Source organism: Tinamus guttatus, unplaced genomic scaffold (assembly GCF_059628265.1).
Source record: "Tinamus guttatus ecotype Peru unplaced genomic scaffold, ASM5962826v1 Tinamus_guttatus_pri_ptg000026l, whole genome shotgun sequence".
Lineage (NCBI taxonomy): Eukaryota > Metazoa > Chordata > Aves > Tinamiformes > Tinamidae > Tinamus > Tinamus guttatus.
Window position 1 is genome coordinate 2,318,557 of NW_028288560.1, and position 19,480 is coordinate 2,338,036.

The following is a 19,480-nucleotide window of genomic DNA, read 5'->3' on the forward strand; positions in this document are numbered from 1 at the left end:
TGCGCCCGAGTGCCGGGGCTGCGGCACGCTCTGCTGCGGGGCCTCACCGGGTGAACCGGGCGAGACGGAGGGGACAGGGCTCCCTGGGGCAGAGAGACTTGTGAACTCCTCTTTGGCAAACAGTGATCTCTGGAGTAAATTGAGGATTTTTCCTTGTCCAGTGCTACCACTCAGCAGCACCGGCTTGTGACCCCATGGAGGGAGTTGGGTGGCTTTCGGGCTGCTCCCTTTGGGTACATTCATCCTGCTGGCCTGTTCATGGCAGTGGCAAGGGCAGGGCTGGTCCCCTTTGCCCCCTCCTGCTCCCCTCCCGCTGCCCCGGGCGCTGCGGCCGAGGGCTGCAGAGCTGCCGCGCGCTCTCCCCTCCTCCCTGGGAAAGCCCGGCAGGACCCTGTGCCTCAGCCCCACGCGTGGATGCGAGCGCCGGAGCGTGGGGGCCTGGCTGCAGCAGCGGCCGAGCTTGGCCCCTCGTTGGAGCTGTAGATCTGCCCCGAGCCGAGGCCGCCCGCGTGGCTTTGCCCCTGCGCGGAGGTGGTGGCACTGGGGGTCTCTCCCGGCTCTGCCCGCTTGCGTGTGTCTCCCCTTCCAGACATGAGGCCGGCGTGAGGCTCTGCAGGGAGCGTTCCCGGCCTGCTCCCGCTGCGTGGGTGTGCTCGGATCCAGGCTCTCGGGCAGGCGGGTGCCCAGGGCCAAAGCCAACACGCGCATCCCGTATGCTCCTCAGCGCGCTAATGAATCGGGACAGTCCTTGCATCAGCACAGAGCCCATTCCATTCTAGCTCACACCTCCAGCCTGCTGCGGCTGCCAGGAGTCATCAGGACACGGAGAGCAAGCCTGGAAATACGTAACAGAGGTTTCGTCTATATTTAGCAGCCCTGGCTGCAGAGCTGCCTGCATTTCATCCTCTGCTCCCAAGTGCAGCTCTGCCTTCCTTCCAGCCCTCCTGAAGGGCACTGTGTTAGGGATCCACAGGCAATTTTTAGGGAAAGGAAAGGATGGGCAGAGCCCACACGGATGCTCTCATTTGCTCTGCTGCTATCGCTGCAGCCATCGTGAAGGGGACGTGGAAGTTGGGACCAGGCTGAGAACCAAGATAATTTTCAGGATCTCTCTATGTGCATTGGCCTCCTCTGGCCTTACCTAACAGGGCAGCATCCCCCAGGGAGAGCGCTGCAGCCAGTCTGCAATGCAGGATGTGTGGGCTGCTCCATCCCTTCCCTTTTGCATCCCCAGCATCCTGTTTGCTGGAAGGCTTTCAAGGCATGGGGCTCTTCTTAAGCTACCTGGTTATGGGGCCAGTGAATCTTCCTGGTTCCTGAGAAGGAAAACCCTGCTTTGAGTGTGAAGCCCCAGTCGGGGCCGCGTTTCCAGCAGTGGCAGGGGCTGCTTAACCAAGCGCTTTCTCATAGCCGCCCAGCAAGGCGGTCGGACGTAGGACCCGCGGCTCCACGGTCTCCTCGGGAGCAGGGGGAGGCTCTGCAGCACGTGGTGCAGCCTGGCCCCACGCGTGGGCTTGCGGGACCTGCGCTGGGCAGTGGCCCTGCTGCCAAATCAGCGCTTGCCAGCAGGTCACGTGCGGTTTTGCGCTTGGTTTCATTGTCTCAGGGTTGGTCGCTCTGATCTGTGTTTTAGATCAGAGACTCAAGAATCCTTTAGCGTGGGGAAGTAGCTAAAGAGAGAAAAAAAAAAAGGGGGGAAAGAGAGAAAAAGGGCAAGATCTCTACACAGTGTATTACAGCAATGCTCTATGCCTGGGGATAACGCCTAAAAGCACTTGGCTTCCAGGTGCCTCTTGCACCCGTGGAGCCGCAGAGCCGTGTGTGGGCCAGGAGGGGCCGGGCTCGCTGCGGGGGCAGGAACGTGCTGCGGCAGAGCCCCCGGCAGAGCGTGGGCGGGCGAAGAGCCCCGAGTTGCTGCGGGCATCCTCGGGAGCGGGACGTACCTGTGTGGGGCGGTTGTCTGGTTCGGAGCTGACCCGTGTGAGTAAAAACAGGCCATATAGCATGTAAGTAGCTTTATTACCGTGATGGAGGCTGTAGAAGTGTTTGGATAGAAAGAAATATGGCAAGTGACCTTTGCAGCCTGGCCTGGCCGTCCCTATGAGTCTTCTTTATTCCCAGAAGGTGCATCAGGAGGTAATTTTATTCCAACGGGCAGAAATGAGGGATTATAAAAGCAGAATCATCTGAGATGTGAAGCCGCTGTTTGCTTCTTCATGGTCGTGCCTAATTCATTTTTATAAGCAAGCCTTTAATTCAATTTGACTCAGTCTCATTTCTCCCTTTGCTCCTCCTGTGCAGTTCAAGCCCATTTGTGTCTAAGTTACTGGCAACTAGTATATCAAGTTCTAGCCAAACATGTATTAAAATAAAGCTGCAATCTGCTGAAAAACAGGTTTTAAGATGGAAACAAATAATTAGAAACATACAAATTAGTGTATGTCTGACAACAGGTTCAGCTCTGCACACATTCAAACAAAGCCGTAATCGTGGGATACAGACGATTAAAAACAGAGGCAGTAGCTGGAGTTTTAAATTTAGAGGCTCAACAGGAAAAGAGTTTGGAGAGGAGTGAACTTGGGAAGCGTTTGCGGCGCCTGGGCGCCCCAAACAGGGAGTCCCTCCCCACGCTGCTTTCCTGGCAGGGCAGGGAGCTGCGGAGCTCCCTGCTCCAAGGGCTCTTTGGTTCTGAGTCCTGCTCCCCATGGCTGCTCCAAGCCACTCCCAGCTCCTCCATCCCCACCTGCGCAGGGGGCGCAGACGTGGCCTTGCTCCAGATCCACCCCTACCCATCTGCGCTCTCCAGACCCCAGGTGCTGTCCGAATGGTGCCGAGCAGCTCCCTTGGGCAGTGTTCTAGCTGCAACTGGGGACAAATCGGTTAAATGTTCTTTTTTCTTTCCTAAATTGCTCGAGCACTTCACTGCTCAGCCTGGTAGGGAAGAGGAAAGGAGATGCTGGAGGAAAAGCCCCCTCTGCGTCAGTCTCCAAGGGAACTCTCCTTGGAGAGGAAGCGCGCCCAGAGTTGGGGCTCGCGGGGGAATCTTTCTGTGCCGGAATCGCGCAGGAGTCCTTCTGTCAGCTGGGGTGTTTCAGCGGTGCCAGCAGCCCTACACCTTGCAAGCTGAAGGCTTTTCCTGCCTCTAGATGACACCTGATCTCAAAGATGTTCATGGTTGTGCCCTAGAAACCATGTTCTCCAGTGAGCTTGAGAGAGACTGGCCCTCTCCAGGGTTTCAAGGCCTATTCCTCTCCACTGAGTGTGACAGGAGAAGGCTCCTCATGCTCCAGGCCTCCAGCTCCTGCAGCCAGCCTGGAAGCTGTGCGGCAATGGGCAATGGACAGCGGGTGCTTCCAGGTTTCCTGCCCGCGCCTGCCCGGAGCTGCGTGGTGCAGCCCAGCTGCAGGAGGGGAGGAGAAGCAGCAAGTCGCTGCCCTGGAGGGCAGGAGCTCCCGGGGTCCCAGGACAGCTCAGCAGTGCCCTGGAGCACAGGGTGGCCGACGTGGAGACTCGCAGGCAGCGGCTCCGGCTGCTTTCCGAGAGAGGCGATGGAAACTGCGGGAACGTGGGCAGCTTTCCGATGGAAACTCCTGCAGCGCTGCTGCTTTCAATGCCGTGGGCTCTGACAGCGGTTCTTCACAAGGGCCATGTTTCCATGAAACATTCATGCTTCCTTGGGTAGCAATTTTCCAAGAAGGAGAATAAAAACGTTCCACTGGAAAGCTTGAGCTGGCCATGAGCGTTGCCTTACAGATAGACTCCCCATCACCATCATGGTGGTCTCGCTCTGCACGGCTGCTCCCGAGGAAGAGCGTGCAGGGAAAAGTCTGTCCTGTCTTCTGACCCACCAGCTGGTCCCTGCTCTGAGGGTGGACCTTCCTCTGAAGGGAGGGGGTTTGGGTCAGTGTTAGCACGAGGTGAGCTGATGCACAGGCTCTTGCACTTCTCATTTGGGCTGAAACTTGCGGAGCTCCCGTGTCAGCTTGGATTGAAGAAAATCACCTATTCTTGACCCAGTTACAAGCACGGGGAGGTTTGCAGCTCTCCAGCCTTGTGTGTGCTCACCACTCGTTGCGGCTGCTTTGCTGCCTGCCTCGAGGCCGGGACAAACCTCCATCCCTGTGCCCAGGACGAGCTGCCTGGAGAGGGGAGCAGCGCTGACCTGGTGAGCTTGGCTTGCAGAAGTCCTGCCCGCGGTTCCCTCCGTGACATCCAAGGAGCGAGGGTAAGTGCTAGGGCACGTGGTCACGTTGGCAAGTGCCAGGGCACGTGGCCAGAGCCCTGCTGGGCACAGCCACCAACCTTCACTCTTGCTTGTGGAGCACCAGGCTGAGCCGTGGCCCGTCCTGTTCTCCGTGTACGTCCGATCTGGCCTGCGTGGTGGTGTCTCATCAGGAACCTTTGCCAGCAGCTCTCCAAGGACAAGAAATTTGCCTCCAGCTCTTTTCTGTAGCTAAGTGGTGAGATTGGCTGTGGTTTGGCTACTCTGGGGACAGTTTTGCTGCCTGTGGTAGTCACTGAGCTGGAGAAGGAGCGTGTGGCTGGTTGGGATGGTGTATGTTTAATGTCAGTGCTGTGGGATGGGGAGTCGGGCTGCCCCTTAGCTGGTGTCTGGCCACTTCAGAGACAGAGAGCGGAGAAGCCACATTAATATTAATCCTTAGCTAAAAAAAAAAACAGCAGAATGCGGAAAAAATACACAAAGTAGGCCATGCAAGCGAGGTTTATGGGCATCTGAGATCTGTTCCTAATTAACAGCAGTTCCCATCCCAGAAATGATACCATTCAGCAAAAGTTAATCATTCTTGCTCATCCATACAGTGCACTCGGAGAGAGAATGAGTCACTCATTGAAACGTCTGATGTTAGGAAATCCAGCGCGACGGATGTGATAGACCCGGCCAAGCTCTCCAAACTGCCCAGGAGCACCGGCAGCAACGTGCAGCCCCTGAGTCGACCTCACCGAGTTTTATTTGCTTGCACAGGAGCTGGGTTTGGCTTTAGCTACCACATTGAGCTCCTCAAAGAGTCAGAGAGGCCTCTGCATGGGGCAGGAGCTGCCCGCTCTGTCCCCAGAGCTCCCGCAGCCCAGAGCCCAGGCCAGCTCCGCACAGAGGCTCCGATCCAGGGAGGGTTTTGGCACATGGATAATTTCTCTTGACTAAGTGGATCTGCCACGGTATATGGCACTATTGTTTTAATCGTGTCAATCTACGTACTTAAACATTCACAGGCCCAGGGATTAATTTTTCATTTCCTCATTCAAAGAAGAATGAGTTAAGATTCTGCCTCAATATCAGCTGTTCCCTCTCAAATTAAATATTATTACCTGCAAACATTTTCTTTTAGCGCCGGGAGCCGCTTGCTTGGCATACTCTGTTTAAATGTCACCATATGAATTACTGAAAGTAATTTAAATATTTAAAGACATATACCACAAGTCTAATTTTATTTTGGAAGGCTGAGCCACCTCGCAGCCGCTGCGACAGCTCAGCCTGGCAGCTCCCCTTCCTGTCCCGGTTCTTTAAGGCAATAATCTGCATTTCCAGCACGCAGCCTTCCCAAGCTGGCTCCTGCATGGAGCGCACCTGGTTTTAGGGTCTTAAGACCAAACCCTGGGAAGCTAGAGGTTCACTGTTCAGGTATGGGATGTGGAGGAACACGTGGCTCAAAGACCATCCTTTGCTTCTAGGTCCCTCGCTTCATCTAAAGGTTTGGGCTCTCGTGCAATGTCCCCTTGCCCAAATCCACCTTGTGCCCTGTCTGCTCTAGCTATAGAGGGGACGGGTCTCAGCCCAGCTTCCAGGGCTCAGCTCTCTCAAGAGATGAATTGCTCCATGCTGGACTGCAGCGCTGGGGGGAAATCCTCCTCCCTCCCCAGCACAGCAAGGCAAGAGAGAGTTACATGAGGATAGGAGGAAGTTGGATCTGCTTCCAGGAACTGGAGCTGCTCAGAAGAATCCCATGAGGTAACTTCTGGTGAGAAGAGGGGCTCACAAGAACGGGTGGGTTTGTGGGATCTCCTCCCAGCTCGGCATGGTCCATGTCCACCAACAGGAGGTGAGGGCGCAGGGACGGGCAGGGAGCTCCTGGCGACACCCGCACATGAAGAGGAAGCCTACCAGGAGCGGAGGCAGGGTCGGGTTACTCCTAAGTAATGAAAAGACACTGTCCAAGCAGCTAGAGAGGGGGTTAACATGCAATGTTCACCACAAAAAAAAAAAAAAAAAAAAAAAAAAGAATAAATTGAATTAAAAAAAAACAAGAAACAAGTTGTTGCCAGAAACATTTTGTCTTCAGCATAAACAAAATCTTGTTTCCTGGGCACTAAAGCTTTTGGGGAAGAAGAGCACTGGCCGTAGTAACGGCAGAATGGGGGGGAAGTCATGTCCCAGCATCCTGAAAGGCGGCCCTGGCCACGTGCCCCCGGGACGGCAGGGTCTGCGCCCTGCGAAGCGGCCCCAGCGCTCAGAGCGGCGGCCCTGCTGGAAGCCGACTCCGCAGGAAGGTTGCGGGAGGGCGGCCGCTTTCGCAAGGCCTTCCTGCGAGGAGGCTCATCCCGCAGCCTCCTCCAGAAGGAAGGGTTTTTCCACAGGAAATTGCTTTTGAACGCAGCAGCACGGGGGGCGCTGCTGAAGGACCGGCGGGGCTGGCCGAGGGTGCTGGATGCAGCCGGAGCTGCTGATCCCGTGTTGCGTGGGGAGGGCAATGGGCACTGCCCGCACGGGAGGCTCTCAGGTGCTCCGGCAGCTCCTGCGTTCGCCCTCATGGAACCTTTCTGGGAGGAAGGCCTCGGGGGGCAGAGGGAAGGAAGAATTACCAGAGACACCAGGTGTTAAACCGCAGGCTGAGCATCCACCTGCGTGGCAGCACGCGGTGCTGCCCGTCCCCGTTCCCTGCCCCCTCCATCCTCGCAGGGACACCCAGGTGTCCCAGGCCGGGGCCGATATTTGCCATGTAAAATAGTTTGGGGCTCAGCAAGCTGGATTTTTTTTTGCACACAGGCACAAGCACACCCTTTCCTGTCAAAATGCAGAAGTTTCCTCAAAGCCTGAAGGCCGAGCTAGGCACAGAGTTGCCCAGGGAGGCAACTGAAATGCAGAAAAATCCATCTGAACATAAGAACATTTTCACTACGAGATTGGTCAAACGCTAGGAGAGGTTGCCCAAAGGTGTCATGGAGTTTCCATCCTCGGAGATACTCAAACCCTGGCAGATCGGATGCCTGCAGGATGAAGGAGCCTGCCCGGAGCATCCGTGGGTGAAGTGCTGCACCGGGCCAAAGCCGCCTGACATCTTCCTTGGGGGCGGCTGAAGCTAATGGATCGCGACGAGGCAGCGCGGAGGCTGGGGAGCTGCATTTCTGCTGAATATACATGAAGACAAATGTAAATTCTAAACTTTCTAGGGAGTATTTTTACCCTGGCTCAATGTTAATGTTGATAAAAATAGTCACAAATTAGTGCAGGAGTAGAACGCAAATTTGGGCTTTTTTTTTTCCTTATTGTTGAAACCAAGCATCTACTTCTCTACCAGGAGTTAACTCTTGCAGGCGTTAATGGAACATGAGGTAAAGCAGCAGCAAATGCAATACAGCTTCTACCTCAATTAAATAATTAGGAAGGAAAGCTGGAGTTAAATTAAATCCTTTTCTATTTTTAAATAAGGGGGGAAAAAAGAGTGACTCAGTCTGAGGAATTCAGTGCTGCACGGTAGATGCACCAAATCCCAGATACCCAAACGCTGGCAGTGGTGCTGGAGGCGCCTGCAGAGCAGGCAGGGACTCCGCGGTGTGCAGAGCTGGGATTTCACTCGGCGCTGACCGGTGGTGCAGTGAGGCGCCAGCTGAAATATTGCTGCAATGTACTGCTGTGCTCAAAGCGTTCTTTGAGCTGCCAGACCATCGCTGATCTATAGGACAGGACAGTCCTGCACAGGTATCACAGAATGGCTGAGGTTGGAAGGGACCTCTAGGGATCACCTAGTCCAGTCCTCTGCTCCATCAGGGACATCCAGAGCACATGGCACAGGGTGGCATCCAGGCGGGGTCAGAAGATCTCCAGAGAAGGAGCCTCCACAGCCTCTCTGGGCAGCCTGTTCCAAGGCTCCGTCACCCTTACAGGAAAGAAGTTCTCCCTCATATGGAGATGAATCTTCTTGTGTTTTAATTTATACCCGTTACTCCCTGTCCTGTCATTGGCCACCACCAAGAAGAGTTAAGCCCTGTCTTCTTTACATTCTCCCCTCGGATACTCGTGCGTGATGGCTCCTTGACCGCAGCACCTAGGGCAGCCACAGACTTGTGCTTCACAAAAGGGCAGGGAATAGATGAGGCCACAAGCCACGAACCTGAGAGCGCTGCGCTGACAGTGACAAGACCCCGTTACTGCCACGGGAGGGCGCGGGGGCGGCCCTGGTGGCATGGGCAGGCCAGGCTGTGGCTCCGGGCACGAGGGAGCCCGCGTGCCTTCGCTGCCCGACCCGCACGGCTGTGAGACACAGCGGTTTGGGCAGGGTGCCGGGAGGCAGCGCTTGCATAAGAGGCTCCCCGTGCGCTGCCACAAGAGCAGCACTGGGGGCTTCCTGCCGCGGCGCTGAATCACAGCAGCTTCCCCAACAACCCGCAGCGAAAATAACCCAGGCTGGGGAAGTGGGCAGCTCGGGTCGTTCCTCTTTCCCAGGCACACTTGAGTCACACACACAAAAAAGCCACACAGGGCAAGGTCGTTATTTTGCTGATAGCAAAGAAATCCATGAGCGTCTCTGAGCGCGGTGCCCTAAACCCATTCGTGTTTCGAGTGGGGCACTCGTGTGTGCTCCCCGGGAGCCAATCCCCTTCCCCTGGTGCCAATGGGAATTTGGAGCTCAGAGGATCATGGGAATATGCAGGTGGGAAGGGATCCCCAGCAGGGGGAACTCTAGTCCCGCCTGTCACCCCCATTGCTCACAGCTCTGGCCTCAAGGACCTCCAAGGAGGGAGATTGCCTGGACTCTCTGGGCAACGGTGACATCCCTGTGGTGAAAAGAGCCTGTGATAGAAGCAGCCTGTGCAGAAACACATTCAATGTCATCCCTCTCCTTAGACACAGAAAGATGAAACTATCTCACAGCAGGAAAATGTTATGTTAGGTACTGGGAAATACCCAGGTGCTCAAAACATCTGGGAGAGAGACCAGGCTTGTGTGAGAAGGCACCTGAGGGATGGGAGAAAACCAGAACAGTGAAGTTCTGCTCTTGAAGTCTCGATGCCACAGCCTAAAGGCATTGGGTATGGATAAGGGAGTGATGCCATAAATAACTCAGGCTGTGCAGGTAAAACCTTCTGTTTTGAAGCTAAATCTGGCACGAGGGGCCCACAGCGCTCAGTGAGCAGTTTGGATCTTCTGGATCAATCTACCCTTGCCGCTGGGAGCGAGAATGGGCTGCACTGGGGCCCCTGAGGGCCGCAGCGGGAGCTGCGGGCGGCAACGCGCCCCTTCCCGCGCTTTCCCTCCGCCGGGGGGGGCGTGGCTCGTGGAGGCCACGCCCCCACTCCGAGTTGATGTCATGGAAGGGGCGTGGCATGAGGAGGCCACGCCCCTCCCTCTTTAGCGGCGGCGCGGGGGGCGTGGCGTGGAGCCGTGACGCAGCGCGGGGCGGGAAGGGGCCGGACGGGGCGGGATGAGGTAGGGACGGGGTGGGCGGAGCGGGGCCGAACGGGGCGGGCGGAGGGAGGGCGGTCCGGTCCGGTGCGGCCCGGGGCGGGGGCCGGCCCCGCCGCGCGCCCCGCCTCCCGAGGCATGACCCGCCGGGCCGGCGGGGAAGCGCCGCTTTAATTGAGGCCGCCGGGATGGGGCGCGCCGCGTAGCGCAGAGCAGAGCGGGGCCGTTGCCGCCGCGGCGCTCCGGGCCGCGGGCAGCGCAGCGAGGGCCGAGCGGCGGCGCAGCGGGGCCGGCCGGTCGCCGGGCCCCATGAAAACGCAGGTGTGGGGCAGCTCCGCGCGGGCGCCCATGGCGGCGGCGATGCCCTGCAAGAGCGCCGAGTGGCTGCAGGAGGAGCTGGAGTCGGGCGGCGGCCGCTCGCTGCTGCTGCTCGACTGCCGCCCGCACGAGCTCTTCGAGAGCTCGCACATCGAGACCGCCATCAACCTGGCCATCCCCGGCCTCATGCTGCGCCGCCTCAAGAAGGGCAACCTGCCCATCCGCTCCATCATCCCCAACCACGAGGACAAGGAGCGCTTCGTGAAGCGCTGCAAGGCCGACACCGTGCTGCTCTACGACGAGGCCACCGCCGACTGGCAGGACGGCGGCGCCGCCACCTCCGTGCTGGGGCTGCTGCTCCAGAAGCTGCGCGACGACGGCTGCAAAGCCTATTACCTGAAAGGTGAGTGCCCTCGGCCCTGCTCCATCCCTTGCCCTGACGGATTCCTCCCGTTTTTTTTTTTTTTTAATCCTTATTTATTTTTTTATTTATTTTTCCCCTCCCTCCGCTCCATCCTGCCTTAATCCCCTGCACAACAAGATGGTCGCAGGCTGGGCGAGAGCGCCCCGCTCCCCGCGGCGCTTCCCTCGCGTGGGAGGCAGCTTCCCTCCCACCCAAACCGCCCCCAGCCATGGGGGGGCCCCGTCCAGGGACGTCCCCCGTTCCCCGGCGGCCCCGGCTGGGGGTGGTCGCGCCGCTCCGCGGGCAGCAGCAGCCCCGGGGGGGCCGCAACCCGCCCCGTCCCCCCTCCCAGCGCGCCCTGTCCCGGGCTGACCCCGGCGGCGCCCGCGGCTCCGCGCGCCCCGTCGGCGGGCGCGATCCCCGCGCGGAGCGGGGCCGACCCGCTCCGTGAAATCATTTATTGATTTTTATTTAGCGGCCAGGAAGCCGAGCTCGGGGCGGGGGGGTCCTGCCCGCCGCCCGCCCGCCCGGCGCGGCGGCCGTCGCTGGGTGGCGGGGTTGAGGCAGGAATAGCCGCGAGAAACGGGGCGGGGGGGCAGCGGCCGGGAAAGTTGCCACTTGCAGCCTTAAAAAAAAAAAAATTGAAAATATTTTATTCAACATTATTGCCCCTTGGTAGCCTTGTTTATTATTAGTCTGGCAGGCGGCAGCCCCCGGCCGGAATTGGTGGCAGGGGCGACGCGGGGGCAGCCCACGGGTGCGAGGGGGCGACCAGCAGCCCCCGGCGCGGGCCCGTGCCGGGCTCCCTGTCCCCGCGCGCCCCTGGCGCGTCCCGTGGCGCTGCCCGCACCGCAGCGCGGGGGCGGCGCGGGGCGCCGGGGCGGCCTCGCTGCGCGCAGGGCCGCGGAGGCCGCGCCGCATCCCGGCCTGCCGGGGACGTGTTTCCAATTAACATTCCAAAATGGCTCCGCCGCGCTGCCTGGCGGCGCGGGGGGAGGCGGACGGAGCGGCCGCCGCTGCGGGTCCCGCTCTCCGTCCTGCCGCAGCAAGCAGCGAAGTTTCGGGGAGGCCTCGCGGCCGCGGCCGGCGTCCCAGAGCCAGGTGCCGGGTTGGGAGGCAGAGCCGCCCGGGATTCCTCCTCCCGGCCTCCCCGAGTGGCTGAGCCGGGGAGCGGGAGCAGGCGCCGAGGCCCCGTGCTGCCCCGAGGGACGCGGCTCGCGGGGAGGCTGAGCCCGCAGCGCTGCCCTGTCGTGGGGCGCGCGTGGAGCCATAAACCAGAGGTGAGGACCGCTCTGGGGCAGGTCCTGGGGCCTCCCTCCCTGTTGGAGGGTGAACAATTTTGATGGGGTTTTATTGACTGGGTTGGATATGTGGTTGTGCTTGTCGATCTTTGGAGGCGGATGGTCTTGGACTGCTTGTTTTTTTTTTTTTTTTTTTTTTTTTTTTTTTTTTTTTTTTTTTTCTGCTAGGTGGCAAGATAGCACTTGTTTAAACTGCCCCAGCCTTGTGTTGTGGAGAACCTCAGTGAGGCAGCATTGAGTGTCTCTTAACATGATTGTGTTTTTGCACACTTGCTTCTCGTGCTGTGCTTGCAATTTGGCCCGTGTCCATCACAGGTGGTATCGAACCTCTCCACGAGGTCCCTCTATAGCGATGTTCCCTGTGGAAGCAGAGGGATATGCCTCTCGCAGGGATATCTTTGGAGAAGCTGAGTGAATACCAGCCTCCTGCTGGTAAATGCTTACTCAGTAGCATGCGCATGTCTTCAGGTAGAAGGATTTAAAAAAAAAAAAAGAAAAAAAAAAAAGGCTCCATTTGGAGAGTAAAACATCTTTCTTTCTGCCTCTCTCCCTCCCTCTTTCCTCTTCCCCTTCCCAGGTGGCTTTAACAAGTTTCAGACTGAATATTCTGAGCATTGTGAGACCAACCTTGACAGCTCCTCACCCAGCAACTCTCCCCCTGCGTCGGTGCTCGGCCTGGGAGGGCTGCGGATAAGCTCTGACTGCTCGGACGGCGAATCCGACAGGGAACCCAGCAGCGCCACCGAGTCAGATGGGAGCCCCATTCCCAACAATCAGCCTGCCTTTCCAGTGCAGATTCTACCCTACCTGTACCTGGGCTGCGCCAAAGATTCCACCAACTTGGACGTCCTGGGCAAATATGGCATTAAGTACATCCTGAATGTGACTCCCAACCTGCCGAACATGTTCGAGCATGATGGAGAGTTCAAGTACAAGCAGATCCCCATCTCGGATCACTGGAGTCAGAACCTCTCGCAGTTCTTTCCCGAGGCCATTGCTTTCATTGGTAGGTACTTGGCAGAACATCCCTTTCCAGGCTCACTGCTTGGGAATGCAGCGAGCCACTTCCCCGAGCACTGGCTGGTCCCTAGTGTGACCTGCTGGCCCCGAGGCTCGTGCCGCGCTTCTAAGGTGGCAGCTTCAGAGAGCTGGTCTAGAATCCTCCCCTTCCCAAAATTTCGCCCTTCTTGCAGCATCTCTGTCTAGTTACCTGAGAATGGTGGCAATGGTGGCAAGTTGGGCCCAGGCCCTGCTGCATCTTGCCCTTTTATGGGGATTTTCACTTGTGTGAAGCAGCTGAACCAAGGCAGTGGAGGACTCTGCTTGCTTTACTCAGAGAAATGAGCGTTGATGGGAGTTGTGTTACTGCAACTGGTGCCAGCAGCTCCTTAGCTCCAGCTGTGGTAAAATCTGGGGGAAGGGAGGGGTTCTTTTCCTGAGGGAATCCACTAGTTTAGTTACGATCCTGCTGTAAGTCACCGTGGTGTAACTAACTCCTTGTATGGATACTTCTCCTAAGGTAAGTATCAACACAATGAGTTAGTGATTATAATTACATTGTCGAGCTAAGCTGGAAAAATTGCTGTGCCAACAACCCTTGAGACAGTTCTGAGTGTCTGAATGGCTTTGGAGGGAGCAGCAAGGCAAATCTATTTTTTTCTTTTCTTTTTACCCCAGGCTAGCATTAACTTGGAAATTGGCTGCTTATTTTGTGAGCAAGGTCTGTCAGGCTGACTAGAAGTGGTCACTGCCAGCATGACCCACGCTGTCGGCTGGTGATCGCCATTAGCCAAATCAGTTGTGATTTATGGGGGTGAAGGGCACAGGTGGCTGCTGCCACTCCAGCTATCAAAGGCCCTGTGGCTTTGTACCTGGCTCAAAAGGCACCGACCTAGGTAAAGGAGAAGGGACTGCTTGCTTTCACACTGAAATCTCTGCAGCAGATTTTGAGGCTTCTTTGCTGCCCACGGTTTCTCACCCAGCTGTGTTCACTCACTCTACTGTATTTTTTTTTTTTTAAGGGCTGAAATGTCTGGTTTCCAGGCCTCACATGCTCCTTTTTCTCCCCCTTTCTCTCCTCTAATTATATGGTTCTTGTTGGAAGCTTCTGCTTCAGTGCGGCAGCAGGGACCCATCTAGTGTCCAGGCTGCGCTCGCAGAGTGTCATTAAACGTCGCGGGGCAGGTCTGGGGTCCCTGTCGGCGTGTGCCAAGGGGAGCTGTCTGCACAGGGCTTGCGTGTTCCCTTTAACGGCAGGAAAGGGAGGATTACCTCACTCGAAAACCAAACGCCGAGAAATGTAGCGTGGGTCAGATGAAAGGCAAAAAAAGAGCTCAGAAAAATGTTGCACGGGGAGAGATGATGGGGAGGGCTGTGCAAGCCGGCGGGCAATTGTCCATTGTGCTGGAAAGCCTTGCCTGGGATGGAAGGCTGGGGCAGAAACCCGCTGTGGCCGCGGTCCGAATTTCCCTTTTTGCTTGCAGCACCTTTGCCCTTCCCCGCATTGGGGGTGTCTGTTACTCTGCCCTCACCTGAGCTTCTCCCGCACCTCCTCCCCGCGCAGCGCGGGCTCGCGGCGGGGCTGCCCAGCCGTGCGCGGCGCGCTTGTGCGCACGCAGAGCGCGCAGCGGCGTGTCCCGCTTTCAGCGCTAGGATGTCAATTCATAAAGGGATCACGCTGTTCCGGCTGCGAGCAGGACAATGATATGTGTGTGCTTGCCAGTCGGGGGCAAGGGAGGGGAGGCTGCAGAGCTGTTCTTGAGCGAGTTTTTGTGGCGCAGGCTGCATTCCTCTGCTCTGCGCCCATTCATCGGCAGCTTCTCCTCCAGCACAAATGTTTGCACTACAGTGAAGTGCTGCTTTAGAGTCTAAAGGACAATTTCACAATAAGGGAAGCTCCCACACTTCAGGCTCTGCTTAAATTGGGGGGTCCCTGGATTTGGATGATGCCTGGGAGGGAAAAGGCAGGAGAAGCAGAGAGCGGCCTGCGTGGCGCTGGGTTGTCCCCTCACGTGCAGCCTTTACTGCTAATGAGCATTGCAGAGCTTGATGAGGCCAGGCACCGGCGTCTCCGTGGAGCTGTCGTCCCCAGCGCTGCCTGCCTCTTGCAAACGACCCTTGTGTGTGTGTAGAGGAAGAGCAATCCCAGGGCAGGGAGGTGTTGCTAGGCCTGATTAATGCTTTTTTGAGCATGTGAAGCATGAGGTGGTTGGCCTTCCCGTACAGGATAGGGATGCGCGGCTTTCCCGGGACACTGGCGTTCTCTCGAGACCCCTTTGGGGAGGGATGTGATGCTGGAGGACATGGTGTGGTGTCACTGGGAGCAGTGCATCCAGTTCTGGCAGTCGTCCTGGTGCTATAAACGTGCAGCTGCCACCTGGCCCTGCTCCAAAGCCATGCATTTTGGGTATGGAATAATAGACTCCCCCTTCCCCTTGTCCTCTTTCAGATGAGGCCCGTTCCAAGAAGTGTGGGATCCTGGTTCACTGCCTCGCCGGCATCAGCCGCTCTGTAACAGTAACTGTCGCCTACTTGATGCAAAAACTCAACTTGTCCCTGAATGACGCCTATGACTTTGTGAAAAGAAAAAAATCCAACATCTCCCCAAACTTTAACTTCATGGGCCAACTACTGGACTTTGAGAGGACTCTGGGACTCAACAGCCCGTGCGACAACCGCTCTCCCAGCGAACAGCTGTACTTCACTACCCCCACCAACCACAACCTGTTCCAGCTCAACACTCTGGAGTCCACATGAAGGGGATTTAGCGTGGTCGGGAACTCGAGCATCGAATCGCTTCTCTTGAGCATTTCAACTCTTACAAAAGTATCTGTCTTGCCAGGCAGCTCTGGAAGAACTAGCTTCTCTGAGCAGAGGTGTCTGATTGCTGCTTTAAGAAGGCTAATGCCATTCATTAGTATCCTGGTTCTGATCAAAGCAGAGAGGTAGTCTTTTGGCAGGGGGTTATTTAATACGGGCGACGTTACAGCGTTCTGAACGCAGCTGTTACCGGCAATAACCGCTTTCCTAGGTGCATTGGGACGTCAGAGCACGCACACGCGTGAAGAGCTCCTGGGGGTTAGCTTGCTGTGGAGAGTAAGGAGATTTATGCACTTGGAAACCTTGAACAAAGGTGTTGGCCCAAGACTGTTTTAAAACCCAAGTTTACTTTTTTTGATTTTAAAAAAAGATATATCTTACTCGAGCTTTGGGTTCAAACTCTTTTTAAATATGTAAGTTCCTGACTGTTTGTACAGACAAGGTTGCAAAACCAGTATTTTATTCTGTTTCTCGTTTGATCATTTATTATTTTTTTTAATCAAATGTTTATATTGACCAAATGCATTTTGCACACTTTGTGAAGCCTTGGTATGTCCTGACATATTACTGGGTACTTCAGAGAGAGACACATGCTGCTGCTGTTGTTGTTAGCATCTAGTAGGAAGCTTTGTTATGTGTGAAGGCCAGTTGGGCCTAAACGCAACCCCTTCACCACGCCTGCACTCACAATCACAAACTCTGCACTGATTCAGCCAAGGTGACTAAGCCACAAGCTTTTTCTTAAGGCCACCCCTGCCAAAAACAGTTTGCTGTTGCCAGAGGTAAAACTCTTGTAGCCTCCGGAGTTGGTAGAAGCATGTCTGAGCCCAGCACTCAATCTCTGCTGCCTGTTGACTGACTTAATGTCATCCAGCTGGCCTGAAATCATTCCAGCTTCCGAAGTAAAGAAAGTATTTGTGATGTTGGCGTTTCTCTCGCACACTTGATTCTTTCCCATGTGTGTGCATGTGGGGTGGGGGCTGCGGGCGATGGAAAACACAGCGAGAGCCCGGAACGGAGCGAGGATTGTGCAGTGGGACAGGCCTGACTCGCCACGCTTGGCACGGGTGAGGGGGCAAAGAGATGTGGAAATAACAACAAGAGCGTTGTAACAGAATTTTTATATACATATATATAAATATATATATATTAACTGGTAAAATCTGAGATGATTGGAGCTTTCAACAGAGGTTCTAATTTTTTTCCTTTTTCCTCTTTCGAATAACTTTATGCCGTGCCTTCTATTCTGAGAAGACTTGTTTATATTTCTGGCTAGCGTTTGGCAAACACCTTGTACCAAGCTGGGAGGGGGAGGAAGTGGTTATAATTTATGGGAGGAGGGCAGAACGGATTTGGAGTTTTCTTTATTGGCTGCAATGTAGTCCCTCCTTTCTCCCCCCTCCCTGTCCACTTTAACTCTCATGTAACTGAAAAAAAAAAAAGCCACGGATTTTTTCTAAATATCCATTTTTTTGTACTTTTTTCAAAAAAAGCAGAAAAAATTTAAAAAAAGTCTTCTGGAGGAATGTTTGATGCTGTCACATCCTGAAACTGTTCTTTTGTTAAAGATATTACCAGAATGTTGGAATGAGCTTTTTTTCTGGTTTTGTTTGTTTGTTCATTGTTGGTTTTTGTTTGCAACAATGTTTGGATCGTGGGTCATTGGAAGGGAGAATGGGTGTAAGTATGGCTGCGAGTGAGCAAATTGAGAATATCCTAATTGCGTCTTACCTCATGGAGGAATTTATTTTTCAGGGATTTTTTGACAGTGCATCTGTATTGCATTACAGCTAAGCTGGTTTGTAAAGGCTTCCTGTGCTGTTAGTGGTCTTTCTTCTTTAAAGCTTAAAAAAAAAAAGATCCGTCTTCTGGATAGTACAACTGAGAGCTTGTTAGTGAGGAGTGGTTTTACTTTCTGAGTTATGAAGGAAAATTAGTGACCCTACATATACTGATCCAATATTGGGACTTTGTTTATATTGCAAATAAATATTATTTTTTCTTTAAAAAATGTTTGTCAGATGCTTGTCTAGCCTCTGTCCATGTAAGGGCATGCTGTTTTCTTATCCCCACTTCTTTTTTTTTTTTTTTAATGGTCGATTACTGTTCTTCTGTGACTGTGAGCAGCATTTGCTGGGCTGTGTTCAAGCGCGGTGTTTGGTTTCATGCACAGTTTAATTTTTAAGACCTGTGCTAAAATGGAGAGGGGTAGTTGAGGAGTGAGGAGGGCTGGGGTATTGGGTAAACCAGGGAACAAAGAACAGCTCGAGCACAGGGCCAGCTCTGACCTCCAGTCATCCCTCGGCTCCGAACACGGATGGACTAAGGATACTGCTGCTCGCTACTGAGGCAAGGCCTGGCCACAACCGTTGTAGCAGCGGCCTCCTTTTGGTAGCAGACTAGCAGGTTGTGGCCTCACAAGGCCACCTGTGACTTCTTCCCCCCAGGTCATGGAGAGCAGGAGGCCCTCAAGCCAACGTGCCAAGCCGTGGGTCTACGTATGGCTCCTTTGTGGCACCATCCTTGGCTATGAGCAATCTGAGAGAAACCTGGCTGGGCTCTTGGGGCTGTTTTGGGGTAAGGCCTGGGTCGCCTCAGCTAGTGGAGCTGTGGCCCATGTCCCCTCTGATTCCGGGTGTGCGGGACAGAGCTAACCCAATTGAAAAAATAACTAAGTATGTTTTGGGGATTTCATGGTGGCCCTGTTTTCTTTCCCCCTCATTTTAATTCACATGGTGAGAAATTAAGTGACTTATCTTCCAAATTTTTTGATGGATTCCTCTACAGCTGTGCATATGTGCGTCTATTTTTGTCTTTCAAATCCCACAGCCTGGGCATGAAGGACTGCTAGTTTTATTCTAGAAAGAGCCCCGATGGGAAGGTGCTACATCTAGCATGGCCTAGGACACCTAGTCAAAGACTGGAGCAGGAGACAAGTGAGCGGGTGTGAGCCTGGATTTGTTTGCTTACCCCTGAACTGCATGACAGGAATCTATTTTGATTTAGAGGCCTGTTTACAGCTCAAAAAATAAAAAACTACCTGGCACAATGGGAAAATAATTTTTTTTTGTTCTTTTTTTTTTCCTTTAATTACATGATAGAGTAGCTCTTGAGGAAGATAGGCAACCGTGCTGGAGTCGGGCTGCGCACTGAAGCGGTGTGGAACACCTTGTCAGGTGTAGAGCCGTGTTTGCTTCCACCTGACTTCCTCTTGCAACTTTCTGCTAAGGGGTGGAATAGGGTATTAGCAGCTAGCATTAGCTCTGTGAGCAAGTTTGCACGGTAGCTGAGTTGTGGCTGTCTGAAACAGCACAGGTGCCATTAGTAATGGCCTAGGTAGAAGCAGTGCTGCGCAGCCAGCCGCTACGTTGTCTATGGTGAATATCCCTGTTGTTGCTGCATTCAAAAGTCCCACAGCCAGAGGCAGGAGATGGGTTGTCTGAAAAGTGTGCAGAAGGTGCTCTTTCCTCCACGACCCGAAAGGAGCTTCTTTCAAGCTTCCTGGCCTTGACAGAAGCAAGGGACCTGCCTATTAGCCTTGGTCGTGTCCTCAGCCGTCAGTGTTTTAAGTATATCTTGCACTGTGCTTCTTGGCTTGGAGTTTCTTTGGAGACCTTGTGTCCTGCCAGGTTAATTGGGTGAGGAGTCAAGAACAGACATCAGGAAAGGGGCAGTGCTAGACAGATCATATACATGTATATGTATATATATAGAGAGAGGATTCTGTCTACAGTCCCCTTCAGTGGTGGGCATGGGCCCTAGCTAAGTGCAGGAGCACAGGCTGAGTGAGCAAGATGGTTTTGTTGAGCATGGTGGAATTTGGCAAGGAGATAACCGCTTCCCACATGCAGCAGTGAGAAGCTCCTTGGTTAACCCATTGATTCCAGACAAGCCACTTGTAAGATGCTCTGTGGTGCATTGGGGAATTTCCTGCTTGGGCTGAGAGATTTACTACCACCGGGCTTTCACTTATGGTGCCACAAGCCCTCAGGTAACAAA

The 19,480-nt window shown here is 54.7% G+C and overlaps 2 protein-coding genes across 2 annotated transcripts in view; both read left to right on the plus strand.

The window, feature by feature from the left end:
* LOC148596214 (E3 ubiquitin-protein ligase PHF7-like) overlaps window positions 1-19,480 on the plus strand; it is a gene marked incomplete at its 5' end in the record, with an annotated part of 499,504 nt that overhangs the window by 112,238 nt on the left and 367,786 nt on the right. The window lies entirely within an intron of this gene.
* Window positions 9,950-17,492, plus strand: DUSP7 (dual specificity phosphatase 7). Its single transcript, XM_010223899.2, has 3 exons — window positions 9,950-10,361; window positions 12,240-12,668; window positions 15,111-17,492. Exons 1-3 carry the CDS (start codon window positions 9,950-9,952, stop codon window positions 15,416-15,418), a joined length of 1,149 nt encoding a protein of 382 aa, XP_010222201.2. The 3' UTR covers window positions 15,419-17,492.